The sequence below is a fragment of the Mesoplodon densirostris genome, chromosome 17 (genome assembly GCF_025265405.1).
Source record: "Mesoplodon densirostris isolate mMesDen1 chromosome 17, mMesDen1 primary haplotype, whole genome shotgun sequence".
In the NCBI taxonomy this organism is placed as follows: domain Eukaryota; kingdom Metazoa; phylum Chordata; class Mammalia; order Artiodactyla; family Ziphiidae; genus Mesoplodon; species Mesoplodon densirostris.
Window position 1 is genome coordinate 18,434,787 of NC_082677.1, and position 15,262 is coordinate 18,450,048.

At 36.7% G+C, this 15,262-nt stretch overlaps 1 protein-coding gene across 1 annotated transcript in view; it reads right to left on the reverse strand.

Annotated features, from left to right (window-relative positions):
* CDADC1 (cytidine and dCMP deaminase domain containing 1) overlaps nt 1–15,262 on the reverse strand; it is a 43,823-nt gene that overhangs the window by 11,749 nt on the left and 16,812 nt on the right. The window contains exons 5-8 of the mRNA XM_060079576.1: nt 14,460–15,029; nt 8,781–8,830; nt 5,624–5,793; nt 3,743–3,932 (exon numbers count right to left, since the gene is read on the reverse strand). Of these exons, the coding sequence (XP_059935559.1) occupies nt 3,743–3,932; nt 5,624–5,793; nt 8,781–8,830; nt 14,460–15,029 (980 nt within the window). The remainder of the gene's footprint in view (nt 1–3,742; nt 3,933–5,623; nt 5,794–8,780; nt 8,831–14,459; nt 15,030–15,262) is intronic.

Below are 15,262 nucleotides of genomic sequence, written 5' to 3' on the forward strand. Positions count from 1 at the left end.
GTGGAAGACCAGAGAAGCGTAGTGACTTGCCCAAGGTTGCATACTGACTAAAGACAGCAGTAGCACCAGAACCTGGGTCTGCCCATGCCCAATACTATAGAATTTCCACCACTTCATATTCTAGCTCCAGGTCCTACAGAATCTTATAATAGCTAGAGAAGGCCTAGATAGAAAGAATGAAAATAGGACAAAGACTATCTTGCCTTTCAATACAGTACTATAATATATACTATTATTTTTATCATAGCATACCATTTATTGTATCATATCATACCATATCACATCTCCTCTGATTATAGTTTTCTATCTCAATCATTCATAAAGAAATAGAGAGGCATGAAGATTCTCAGATATTACAGTGAAGACTGGAGCAGCAGATAAGAAAAATTGAGTGTAATCAATATCTCAAAGCACACCCTTCCTTTCTTATTTGCCTAGAAATCCCCATCATCAGAAACACTAATGACTTAACCAAAAAAGCCCCACTAGGGCACTCTCTCCAGAAAGACACAATTAAGTGGCTAGTTCCTGGGAGCCTCTTCCAGAAGCATCAATTAGTTCATCAGATGAACTCATTAATATCATGGGCCTTGAGGGAGAATGAGACATAAGGCAGACATTTTACCACGTATAAGAAAGTCCTTGGAAAGGGAAGACATCTAGAACTGGTTGGTCACCTATAGAAATGGGATGGTTAGGATTAGCACCAGGAAAAAGGAGGATTTCCAAGCAATGGGAAGATATATGTGAAATTTAAAAAAAAAAGGCATGTTCAAAACATGTCAAACCACTAAAATCTATTACTTTGGGCAAAGTAAAAACTAACAACCTTGAGGATTAGGAATAACCTTTAAGGATCATCATAAAAAGACTATGTCTAACTGAAAACTTAGAAGCAATCTAGGTGTCCAACAAAAAGGGAATGGTTAAATAAGTTATGTCCATAGGTTGTAATACTGTGTAATCATTAAAAATTATTTCTGAAGAATTTTCCATGACACAGAAAATACAGCAACATGTTAACAGTAGTATCTATGAGCGGTGGGATAATATCTGTTCTTTTTTTATTTTCCTCTATATATCTGTTCTTTTTTCTATTTCCTCTATAATGAGCATACATTACTTTCACAATTTTAAAAAAAGTAATATAACCTAATAAAGAAAAATTCACATGTATTAAACAGAAAAAAAAATAGTTTCTCAGTAAATGGACTTGGGTTTACACAGGTAAAATATATTCTTGGAAATACTGTTGCCCAGCCCTAGCCTAGTTGGCAACAACCCCATAGAACAGAACCTCTTATCTCAAGGCATATGGTAACACCTCAAAGAGGAAAGAAAAAAATTTTCAAACAAAATTAATTTCAATTGGTTTAATGTTTAAAAAAATGAAATTTACTGGTACTCATACTACTTTTGACAGTCAAAAAGCAATATAATCATTATAAAAATTCCAATTTGGAACAAATGCTAGTTCATGTTAGTTACTGGTATTTCCTAAACTAGGCATTTAGCTATAACCAAGTAGTTTAAACCATTGACATAATATTGCAAGCCAGGCCAGATGAGGGAAAGGATGAGAGGGTGGAGAGCTAATCTTCACTGGAAGGAGTACAGAGAGACCAGGTGTATCTGAATGAGGGCACTCCTGGGTGGGTCTTGGCCCAACAGGTATTTCTGAATCCCATCTCTGCCCGAGGGGCCTTCACTCCCTTTGTCTTCCTGTCTCTTCCTGCTTCTCTTGTCCTGTCTTACATTCTTCTGATCTCTTCATTCTCTTTACGGTGGAAAAGCTACTAAAATCCACCAGTAAGCAAGATATTTCAGAATTCGCTTAACCCAGCACTCACAGTCCTGAAGAGCTAGGTCGCTTACACTTTATAAAGAGAATTATTTCTTCCCAATCTTCAGGAGGAATGAAGGAACAGAAAACAAAAATACAAAACTGGTGATTTCCCTTTTGATTAGATGGATACAAACTTGTTTAGTTTTACAAAAGAGGCATCTGTCGCATCTCTCCCTTCTTTCAGTGCCCCTCTTTTCTTTTTAAAATCATGTCTTTTAAATAAGACAACTGGAAATAAAAAACAAAAATATATGACAAAAATAAAAAGGATAAAAATTTATGATTCTTCATACACACATAAACTAGGAAACTAAATAGTGTGTTGCTATATTAATTTTTAAATAAAAATTTAAATATATATATGGTTTAGTAAGTATTTTTTAGGTGCCTTATATGTTCCAGGCACCCTGGATTCAAACAGAAAAGTTGAAATTTATAAACAGTTCTATTATATGCCTTTTGTACCCACTGCAAACTACAGTATATAAATGTTATATTAAATGCCAGAATTATGGGACTCCCCTGGTGGCGCAGTGGATAAGACTCCGTGCTCCCAATGCAGGGGCCCAGGTTTGATCCCTGGTTAGGGAACTAGATCCTGCATGCATGCCACAACTAAGAGTTCACATGCCACAACTAAGGAGCTGGCGAGCCGCAACTAAGGAGCCCACCTGCCATAACTAAGGAGCCCATGTGCTGCAACTAAGGAGCCAGCAAGCTGCAACTAAGACCCGGTGCAACCAAATAAATAAATTAATTAAAAAAAAAAAAAAAGCCAGAATTATCAAAGCAACATATGATTCTGGACAGGATCCTTGTGCTGTATAGAACTTTACTGGGACAACTGGTAAACCCTGATTGGACTCTGTGGATTAAATGGTAGCAACATATCAATGATAATTTCCTGAGTTTTGTGGTTGTTATGTAGGATAATATACTGTTTGAGGAAATATACAAGAAAGTATCTGAGAGTGATCTGGTATAGCAACAACTTAACTCTCAAATGTTCTGGAAAAAAAATTATTTGTAGTATTTTTGTAACTTCTGTATGCTTGAGATTATTTCTAAAAAGAAAAAGTTTGTTTTTTTTTTTTTTTTTTTTTTTTTTTCAGTATGTGGGCCTCTCACTGTTGTGGCCTCTCCTGTTGTGGAGCACAGGCTCCGGATGCGCAGGCTCAGTGGCCATGGCTCATAGGCCCAGCTGCTCCGCGGCATGTGGGATCTTCCCGGACCGGGGCACGAACCCGTGTCCCCTGCATTGGCAGGCGGACTCACAACCACTGCGCCACCAGGGAAGCCCAAGAAAAAGTTTTTTATAAACAGTTCTTTGTAGTATTTTTGTAACTTTTCTATATGCTTGAGATTATTTCTAAAAACAGAAAGTTTTTTAGAAACCAAAGTAGTAAAAAAGCACAAAGAATTAAAGTTCTGAGTTTTCCACAAACCACCTCAGCACTTTTTTAGAAATGTCAAATATTAAATTCTTCTAATTTTTTCCTGATTTTTCTCATGAGAAAGGCACGTGTGTGTGTGTGTTTGTGTGTGTGTCCTCTTCTTTTGGGTAATCTTAAACTACTTTCACTTCTGTCTACCACTTCAATCCAGAAAGAAGGGTGAGGGAAGAGGTGGGTCAAGGATTTTCTTTTGTTAGCCACCAGATGGCACCAAAGGACTAACTAATTCAAGATCTGTAAGGTCAATGCACAACTCTTGATAGAGATCAGTATTCATAAGGCAGATCCTAAGCTGAACATTTGTAGTTAAGCAAGTGCTTGCACATAAAAATAAACTCAATGATAACTCTTTAAAAGGGTAAGAATCACTAATTTAAAATATGCAGCAGAGTACCTAACAATATAATAAAAAGTATATTTGAAAAAATGTGTATCTACTTACTGTAAATTTGCTAACACCTTCAAGTTCCCCAAATCTCATGTAAGAGATGTCTGCCTTCTTTTTTCCAACATCTACATCCCCTGCATAGATTTGTTTTATGCCCGCACCTTTAATTAAAGGTACACATTCATCACACGGGCACTTTGTCACAAAAATCATACTTCTTTCTTCTGGTTTTATCTCTTGACACCTACAAAAAATATATATAAAATATTAGGAAGATAGTTTCTAAAAGGGTAAGTTATGTTTTAGAAAAATCTTTAAACATTAAAATTGAGCTGCTTTAGGAACAGATTTACAACATTATACACAATAATGATCAAGCCTTACTCTTGCTGAATTAGTCAATGGCAAGATTTTTAGTATTACATTACAAAGGAAATGAAAACAGAGAGAGAGAGAAAACAATGCTTTCTAAGTAAGAAACTCTTTATAATGCCAGAATTAGGGACTAGAACTAACATCCTCCCTAAGAATGTACCATGTGTGATTAGACATTAAGTCATCATGGTAGCCAAAAGGTCTACCTCTTATCTGGTAACTAACAGATATTTCATAATGCTTACTAAATTGATAAATTAATATTAGAGTTCTGTTTTGAGTTACAGTTCCCTTACTCCCTTCCCTAACACAGGATAATTTTATTTAACAAGCATTTGGATTTGACAAAACAAAGCAAGTGATCTGTAATGAAGAGCACAAGGAAAAAAAAATAGAAGAGTTTGGTGAAATTTTACATGCCAGGGGTAGTTTAGGACTAAGGAATGCTTCATCTGAGGATACAGGAGTTGTACTTCTGGGTTCTATGGTTTACACTGCTCTCAGTCTTACATTCCCCACCACCAGCCTTCTGCATCCATGTCCTTAGTTCAGATTCTCATTCTGTTCCCTTGTACTAGGGCAGCAGAACTGTATGCATCTAGTCTGTTCAAACAATATGCCTGCAACCTAAGTAATCATTAGTGTGGCTCTGTCAATGTCATTCAGTTTCTCCACTACCTACCAAATGAAGTCTAAACTCAAAGTCCTCTCTTGTCAGTCCCAACCGATCCCATGTGCTCCATGGTGCAGCCTAAGTTGAACATCTGTGTTCCTAAACACACAAGCATTTTCCTACTTCTAGCCCACTGCTATGCCTGAAGCAAGAATGGTTTCCCTTCAAGTAAGCATCTCCAATGGCCATAATCCTACCAAACCTTCAAAGCACAGCTCAAATGCCAGTTTCTCCATAAAGCTTTTCCCTCTCATTCCCCCTCCATCCATAGCAGCCCCTGAATTTCCACCCACTTTGTGTTGGCCTTTCCCACACAACTGACCATGTTAGGTTGAATACAGTCTTATATCTCATACTGCATTATAAGCTCCTCAAGGACAGAAACCATGACTTACGCAGATTTAAATCCCCTAAGATCACCCACTTAATGGTAAATGCTGAGAAATGTTTGTGGAAATGATCTAAATTAACATTAGAAGGAGGTAATGCCAGTTATAATCTCTAACAAAAACTACATTAAAGCAATTTGGTTCATAATAAAATCTATATATTCATAAATATAAATATATGGGCTCTACATTTAGAAAACAACGTTGATTATATAATGCAGAAATATGCAAGACCCTAAGGACAAACTTCAAGCAGTTTTATACCTGAGAGAGAAGGAAGAAAGGAAAAAAGACTTGCTCAATAAATTTGAAGGCCTGCAGGATCCCTGACAATGGCTTCAGGTCAGGTAGCAAAGACCAAGTATGACCAAAGTTATACTTCTGAAAAGAATATTTCTTGGAATTTTTAGAAAGGCAATAAATTACAGCTAAAAGAAAACTAATTTTAACTAACCCTTGCTACATTTTATAGAAAATACATGCGAACAAATTTCATACCTAAATGTCAAGGCATTCTGTTCTGCATGTACAATGTATCTGAATTTCCTTATTTCTCTGTCTTTCTGTTTGTCATCCATGTGCGGGAAGTCAGCATACTCAGATCCAACAGGAAAAGCATTATAACCACATCCTATGAAGTACATTGCTCCTGTTCCATCACAACTTCTCTATGAAAAGTAAGCAAACCAACAAAGCTGTTTTCAACATTCTGAAAAGGCATCTTACATTGTATCTTTAAAGCCTAGTATCATACTTCTTATAATGAATTCACTTTTCCATGATAAACTGAGCCATCAGAAAAATACAATATTAGATTTTCCTTCCACAGTGTGGTCTTGTCAAAGTTAAATTTCAAGCAGCCTGATCATCTCTAGTATATAATCTCAAGGCAGCCCTTTGTTTTAGCAGTTAATTAAATACTAGCTTAATTCACAAACTGTTTCACTTGATTCAGACACCTCTCCCTGAATAGGTTATAAGATCCTAGAGAACAGAAACCATGTTTTATACCTCCTTTCTACCACTTAAAGTAGACCTATTACAGTGTTCCATACACAGCAGGTACTCAATAAATTATTGTTAATTTCTTATATGCTCTGTGCTGTGCTTACTGGTTAGCAAGTCAGAAATCCTAAAAATATTTTGAACAGACAATTTCTGTTTTGGACTAAAAATGTGCTAGTGTATATAGTTGGAAAATAAATAATGCACTTTCCTTTAATTTTCATGTTTACTGAGCCTGTACTGTGTTTGTGTGTGTGTGTGTATGTGTATGTAACAGAACTTCCTACTTAAGCTGTTTTTTTATTTCTCCTGGTCAGTGGCATATTAGGTGTCAGTATGAATGTTTTATCAACTATAAAAGTAAAATATTTTATAAATCAGAACTGTTTATAATAGTTTGGAGTATGCTATAAACCTCACTAAATTTCAATATATTATACATAGTTACTCATGTGATAGTTTCAATAGTCTCAGTACTATAGCAGCTTGATAAAAATCATTGTTATGATGAGCCAACAGAAGCTTACAAATAAAATGTGATCTCATTAATAATAAATTATCCTTGAGCATTCACTAAAGGTTAAACATGCTCACTTTTATATGTGTTATTTCATTTAATTAATCCTCACAACATCCTAGACAGTAGTACTATTACTATTCCCATTGTATAGATAAGGAAACGGAGGCCAAAAGAGATTAAATAACTTGTCCAAAGTCATAAAGCTGGTAAGCAACATAGCCAGAATTCAAGGATGGGTTGCTTGACTCCAAACCCATGTCCTTCCACTTTACCATGCTGCCTACACTCTAGATAATATAACTGGAAACCTAAATTCTCCATAAAGTAGTTGAGAACCAGGTGTTAAGCCAAAAGGCTGCTGAGCATTTATATAAATCCAAGGGAGAGTTCCAACCATAGGCCAGGCCCTGTGCTAGGTTCTGGGAATACACTAGTAAATGTGACAGAGAATCCCAGCCCTCATGAACCTTCTGATCTGGAGACGATAAGAAACTGGACATGTAAATTTAACTGTGATGAGCGTCACCACTGAGTTGTACAGAATACTATGGGAGTTTCTGGCAGAGGAGACTATTCTAATAGGTGCTAACAATTTGGGAAGAAATAAGAGTCAAGAGATAGTCTGAAGGTGGAATTCACAGCATTTGGTGATTGATTGTTTGAGTGGAATGGGGAATGGGATGGTGACCACTAGTGAAGGAATAGGTTAGCCGGGAAGATACTGAATGTATTGGCTAGGTTGAACTTGAGGGGCTCATGACATATCCAGCCAGATAGTCAAATTACTTGCTATAAAGTCTGTTGAAGGACACTTAGGCCCCCCTACTCATCTTTTAGTCATCCTCATAGTTACAAAGTATCTCTTGGTTCCATGCCCTCCCAACCCATCCACATAATTCCAAGTCCTCATCATCTCTTTTTATTAATCTCCCTATTTCCTGTCTAGCCCCACTTCATTTTTTACATGCAAATCTAATCAAATCATTTTCCCACTTAAAATATTCTTGGATTGCTCTGTCCAATAGAGTAGCCAGTAGCCCCATGTGGTCAGTGCAAACTGAGAGGTGCTATAAGTATAAAATACATACAGGATTGTGAAGACTCAATACTCCCCCCAGATGCAAAATATTTTATTAAAAACATTAACCAATATTTTTATATTGGTTACATGTTGAAATGATAATATTTCTGGACAGATGATTAAGTAAAAAATATATATATATATATATATATATATATTTTTTTTTTTTTTGGCCGCGCTGCGCAGCACATGGGAACTTAGTTCCCCAACCAGGGATCGAACCCGTGCCCCCTGCAGTGGAAGCGTGGTGTCTTCACCACTGGACCGCCAGGGAAGTCCCAAGTAAAATATATTCTTAAAATTAATTCACCTGTTTCTTTTTATTTTTTTAATGTGGCTCCTAAACAATTTTAATCACGTATGTGGCTTGCCTTTTATTTCTGTTGGTTAGCACTGTGCTAGCGAATCCCACTGTCTGATGGATAAAGTCTAAACTCTCTATGTGGTATACAGAGTTCTTCATGGTGCAGCCCAGTTTTTTGCTACTCTGCTAGACACAGGACCCTGGACTTCAACGTGCCACATCACTTGCATTTCCCCACATTCTCACGCCCTACCTCTGCATGTTACCCTTCTAGTCCCACTGACTTGCTCTGCCTGATGAACTCCTACTCATTCTTCAAGACTAATAGCACCTGACCTCCCCTAAGAGTATTTTACTCATTTCTCCAAGCGGAGTAAAGGTGCCTCCTCTGTGCTCTCACGGTATCAGGTTATAATTACAGTTATATACCAGTCTCTTTTTCACCTCTGTCTCCATCACTAGACTATATAAGGCTATGAAGGGTGGACTATGTGATCCTTAACTCTCCATTGTTCACTGTGGCACAGAGCCTACCCTGTGGAAGGTGTTTAATAAATGTTCACTAAATGAATAAATCTATATAAAAAACTGTTGAGAGAATATGCAAATGTTTATAAAACTTAATAAATACACCAATAAGAAATACTAATCCCCAGGGGTCAAAAAAATGTCATGTACTTAAGATCGAAATATGTTTAAACAAAATCAAGTTTAAATGTTGATAAAGAATTATTTTCATACTTACAGATTTTCCTTCTGCCCAGATGACTGCTCCAACTCCTGTTTTATGATCCTCTGAAAGATACATGGCATGTAACTCAGTAAAAATCAATGATTTGTTAGTTTCAGAAATATTTTTTCCAAAAATAATAAACATGTATTTATTGAAATATACTTCATAAATGTAGCAGCAATCCTTGACAAGCTCACTAATTATGGAAAAAGTATGAAAATAAATATTGTCAAGCATAGAATATATGGGAGCTAGGTACGAACTAACTATATAGACAGTGTCACTACCAACCCAATCTCACATGATCTATGTGCAGAGATAACACAATGGCAGTGCCCGCACTCAGGTGACTTCAAAGCTGTAACCAGAACTGAGTGTAACTTTATTGAATTTCCACCAACAAGTCAGTTTTTAAATGACTATTTCTAATAGACGATGAAATCAATTAAGAAAGAAGTTTCTGAACTAATGGATTTAGTGTAATAACCATTCACAACAATCAAATCCGTCTTCTCCTAGCATTTTTTGCACTCTAATCATGGAAAATACATTTCATGAAAGTGTTCTTGCTATGAAAAAAGTTCAAACTCATAATACAAACATAAACAAATCTTTATGGGCTTCCATATATATATATATATATATATATATACACACACACACACACACATACATTTTTTTTTTGCTGGAAGGTACATGAAAGGAATTTTGATTTAAATAAAATGATGTCCTTTCCCTGACCTTCACAGTTTACCTTGAGGGGAAAAGAATGCCAAGTTAGTGACATGATGCCCATTTCTAAATCAAGTGGCAGAAGTCACAAATATAAGATTATAATTTCCCTGCAGAACCAACCTATTTACTTTGCAACAAGAAAGGCTGTATTTCTTAAAACTATTAACCTTAAACAGGAAATACAAAACCAAAATAGAAATTCTAAATATTAAGAACTGACTCTTTCTTTCTACTACTACTAAGGGTGAGTTAAAAATTTCTAAGACAATTATACACAAATTATAAAAACCATAGTATTTATCAAAATCTTAATAAGAGACCAATATAGTTAAGTAGGTACATTTACACAGAGAAAGTGAAGATTATCTGTGAACTTGCCCTCAGGCATTTTCATAGTGATGAGGATTAAACGAAACTGTGGCTTCACCCCACAATTTCCTAAAAGTTAATCCTTCCAATAATAACATATTTAAATACTTTCCTAGTAAAAGTACAAAGAAACATTATTCTACCTATGCATGAAAAACTAGGATAAAGTTAATTTTTTAAGAAAGTTATGATACTATAATGAAATTCCCCATCTTCAGGTCAAGCAAGCTTGGGTTTTCAAAATTATACCACAAAGCATTTTTATCATTTATTTTAAACACTTGTTATCCATTATCTCATTTTTATCCTAAAGGTAAAGCAGACAAAATTTCCTTTTCTAGATGAGAAAACAGGCAAAGAAATTAAGTGACTAAAATTTAGCCATCACACCCAACCGGCTTGCCTCCCTCCAATGTGAAGAATTTTGTAACAAAGGTTCCCCTTCACTGAATACCTGAGTGCCTGTACTCACGAAGCTTATGGTCCGATGGAGAAGGAAGATGGTAACAAGGAAACATCTAAGAACCTAGGTGCTGTGCTGGGCTATGAAGGAAAGGAGCAGGATGCTGAGGAACAGTGTATGAGAGAAACATACGTTATAGAGTGGAGACTGTCAGGAAAGGAATTTGGGGGTAAACAAAGTTTTGTTCCTTCCAAGATTGTCAGAATACAACATGAAGGGAAAAGAATATAATTATGGCTTTATGCTCCTTTCTAAGGTAAGCAATATAGAAGTTAAAAACCTAAGATTATATTTTGTTTATATTATAAATGAAAACCTTTAAGTAAAATTGTACTTAATACATGCATAAATCTGAAACACAAAATGAAAAACTCCAATAGAAACTCTTCATATCAAGAGTCTACTTTTCCTACCATTGACACTAAGTATTTTTCATATTATTATTTTTTAGTCCAGGAGCCACTTTTTCTGTTTCAGTCTAGGGACAGCCTAAATCTTGTCAGGAGGGAAAAAAATGTGATTTTTTTAAACTAAGCTCAGGGACTTCCTTGGTGGCACAGTGGTTAAGAATCTACCTGCCAATGCAGGGGATAGGGGTTCGAGCCCTGGTCTGGGAAGATCCCACATGGCGCAGAGCAATTAAACCCGTGCGCCACAACTACTGAGCCCGCATGCCACAACTACTGAAGCCCACGCACCTACAGCCCGTGCTCCACAACAAGAGAAGCCACCGCCATGAGAAGCCCGCGCACCTCAACGAAGAGTAACCCCAGTCACCGCAACTAGAGAAAGCCTGCACGCAGCAACAAAGACCCAACACAGCCAAAAATAAAGCTCTACTACTTAGCTAAGGTTAGTTTCACCAAGAAAATATTCTTTACTACATGTCTTTTGAAATCATAATAAAATTTCATCCATATACGATGAGTAGATTTCACCCAGCCCCCAAGGTTGGATGACAGATGAGGTAATTTCTCAAAAATCTTTTCACGTCAGTAATTTTTATGTAAAGTTTCTCAAAAAACTTTCACGTCTGTAAATTGCTCCCCAGGATCTGGTCATTCACAGGATTTTCTCTGTATACCCTTGAAGGAAAGGTCAACTTAAAATCACTGAGCCAAATTCCTGAGACTCTTTGGTCACTGAAAGTCAGAGGACTCTTTATCCTAGGGTTCTGGAACACAGGCATGGTTATTTTAGCTCCCAATACTGTGGTCATGTCAGGTGTGGTTCACAAACCAACTGCATCAGAATGACTGGCCGCTTGTTACAAAGGCAGACTCCTGGCTCCCATGGAAATTGCATGAATCAACCTCTCAAGGGAGGCAGCGGACTCAGGAATCTGTACTTCTCATGAGCATCACCTCTGACTCGCAGGCAACTAAAAGTTGAGAACCGCTGAGTTATGATTTGAAACAGTTAACTTTCTTGGCTACTCCAACCTACTTTCATCATCAGCGTTGTGGTTCAGAAGGAAGGCATAATCGTCAGCTTTGGAAAACGCCTAGTCTAATGGGAAACAGGACATAAAAAGAAATCAAAACTCACACTTAGACCAGGTAGGTAAGATGTGATGCCCTCCTATCTCTGTTTTTTCCCCTAGAGTCTAAACAAATTTTGTCACTTTTTTGCTACCCTCAAAGTAGCTTAGAAACATACTTTTAATGACACCTCTGTGGATCCTATTTACTCATCATTCAAAAATCAATTATTAATTACCTACTTTCAATTAGTTTTAGAACTCTGTTAGAAGTTTTGGCATTCTTTTAAATCATATGTATATTTTTAAATGAAATGGTTTAACGGAATGATTTCTTCACCTATTAGAGTGAAATAAGGTTATGTGAGCTGAACAGCATAAAATTTAAAGTTTGAGTTATTAGAAACACACTAAGTCAAGGGGATATCTACCTTGCTGGATTGTCCTCAATGTTAAGTGAGGTACATATATAAATCACCTAGCTCTGTGCCTGACACATAGTAGGTGCTCAATAAATTATTTATTATCAATGAGGAGTATCAGTCCAGAATTCCTTATCTGCAATCCCTTATATCAAGTTTTTAAAAACAGCTTGACACACACATACATATAGCATGTACATATTATTTTTCTAAAATCTGAAAAATTCTGAATTCCTTTTCACCTGGCTTCAAGAGCTTTGGGTAGGGGACTGTGGACCATTTATCTTTGTATATAAAAATACTTCTTTTGTGCTGAGGAAAAAACAATGATGAGGACATGGTCTCTCCCCTGGAAGAGCTCACAGTGGAAAGGAGCACATGACAAAGAGTTGCATTCTATTCAGGATTTGGGTTCCAGGCAAGAAAGTCATACATAGACAAAAAATTAACCTTGAAAAACCTTTTAAATTGCCCATCAAGCGCATAAGTACAAAACTCTGCACAGTAACAGCAGATAAATTTACAATACTATAACTATACTAGTAGAGTATCTAATAAAGAATATATATGCAAATTTATATCTATACATTACTGCATCTTTAAACAGTGGAGTCATACACGGTATTATTAGGTATTAGGAGAGGAGCTCCTGAGATCAAGTAAAAAAACAGACTCACACCTCCCGTCTTACACTCACTCTGGAATCTGCTGAATTCTAATTAGCAAATGAGAATTAGTGAAGTATAGCTGTAACAGCTGTTTCCATTTATGTTTCTGTCCTTCCAGAATGGTTGGGAGAAAAATTCTTTATAAAGCTGGAGTTGGCAGAGACTAACATATAGCCCACGATACAAGATAATTACATTAAGTCAGAGCTTTACAGAATACAGTTGTTTGGCATCATGTAGTTTGTGCCTATAGTAGAATCAAATTCTTTAATAAGAATCAAGTGATTATTAACCCTGCTGAATGTTGGAATCCCTTACAGAAATTTAAAAATTCACAGTCCTAGGACATACCCTTAGGGACCAAGTTTAGTAGGTCTGGGTTAGAATTTGAGCATTCTTACTTTTTTTTTTTTTTTTTCTTTTTGCGGTATGTGGGCCTCTCACTGTTGTGGCCTCTCCCGTTGCGGAGCACAGGCTCCGGATGCGCAGGCCCAGCGGCCATGGCTCACGGGCCCAGCCGCTCCGCGGCATATGGGATCCTCCCAGACCGGGGCATGAACCCGTATCCCCTGCATCGGCAGGCGGACTCTTAACCACTGCGCCACCAGGGAGGCCCCATTCTTACTTTTAATAAAAGTTTCTAGGGTGATTCTAACATGCTGCCATTTGAAAACCTCCATTTTACTGAAATTACTTCAACCTGTGGTCTTTGTTGAGCATATACTGCAGACCAGTGGCATTTGTATGGACTTTTTCTGAAGATTTTCTCTCTTCTCCTTTCTTGGGATAAGTTTAAAAATTCCTACTATAGCCTACTCACCAAATCTTACTCTACTGTTCCTCCTGCCTGCATTTTCTTTTCCTTATTTCAAAGTTGCATTTTAAAAAATGATCATGATTCTACTTTGAAAAATGTTACGTCTGCTGAGATGTAAAAACACTGTTCTATAATTGGAAGTACAGGTACCACCTTTTATCATGATAGAGAAAATTCCCAAGTAATATTTTCCTTTTTCACATACTTACTCAGGTACAACTTAATATAGTAAGGTAAAAATGTCTGATTTCTCCACTTGCTGATTGAAGACATACCAGAAATTGGAAGAATATGACAAAATTCCTTTACTTTGATTCTATTCGTTATTTTGAATTCATGTTTTGAAAGATTTTTTAAGTTTTTACTAAATACTGAATACCTACAGAGTACTGAAGAGTTAAGAAAAAAATGAATAATTCTGGTTCTCTCTCCCCTCTCTTTTTGTCCTATCTCTAGTGGAGGGCTCATTCAACTGTGAAATGATAAAAGCAAGAAGCAGAAAGGGCCTAATCAGATTCTGATTTATAAATGTAGCACCTGATATAGGCCACAAGAAATCCTAAAACTAAGAGTTGTCTACTCAAGGGTCTCACTAACTTCTCTTTATTTGTATGACCAACAAAACCTTAGTATCTACGAGTCAATAAACGCTACCATAGATGAGATGAACACCACTTTACTTCTGAGACAAATACGACCCAAGCAGCCCCGATTTATGAACTAAGCGTATAACTCACCAGTTCGATATGCCAATAACCTGGCCTGAATCATGCAGTGCCTTGCAATTTCTTGCGGCAAACTCTGATTGTGAATTTCATTAATCTGTTCGGTATTGCTACAATAAAATCCGTAGTGTTTAAAGTTGGGCACACTGGAAGCTACTGTGGCCAAAAGCAGGATAAGGTCTTTCATGTTTTGTCTTAGGTTGCTAAAGTACGGATTTTCACACAGGTTCTCCAAACCTATAGTCATCAGTATTTGCTTATGCATTTCTTCTCTGGAAACCAAAAATATCATTTCATATTCTTTTATTCTTTCTTGTTTACATTCAGAATAAAAGTCAATGGTAGTGTCCGGCAATGTTTTTGAAATTTTTTGAATAAAGTCACATTTGTAAGAGGTCTCCTCTACAAACTGCACCATATAACACACCAAAGGCTGAAGTAAGACACACACATGGGCCCGACTGTTTGACTTCAATCTTTCCACTGCTTTGGCATCTAACTTTGCATCTTCAGAACTAGAAGCCTCAGTAAGCAAGCTTATTTCTGGATCAGCAGGCCAATATGAAATTCGGTTAACTCCAGCTGAAATACAAAATATGAAAGGTAGTTATCAGATGCATGCTGAAATTAAGGGTTTTCTTGATAAATCCACCATATCACTGCAGTAGGTCCAAAGGTCCCAATATAATAAAAGTCTATTACCAAGTCACCAATAATGTAGTCCAAGTGCTGGCAAACTATGGCCACAGGCCAAATCTGTCCTGTTGTCTATTTTTATACAGCTTTCAGGTCAACAATGGATTTCACAGTTTTAA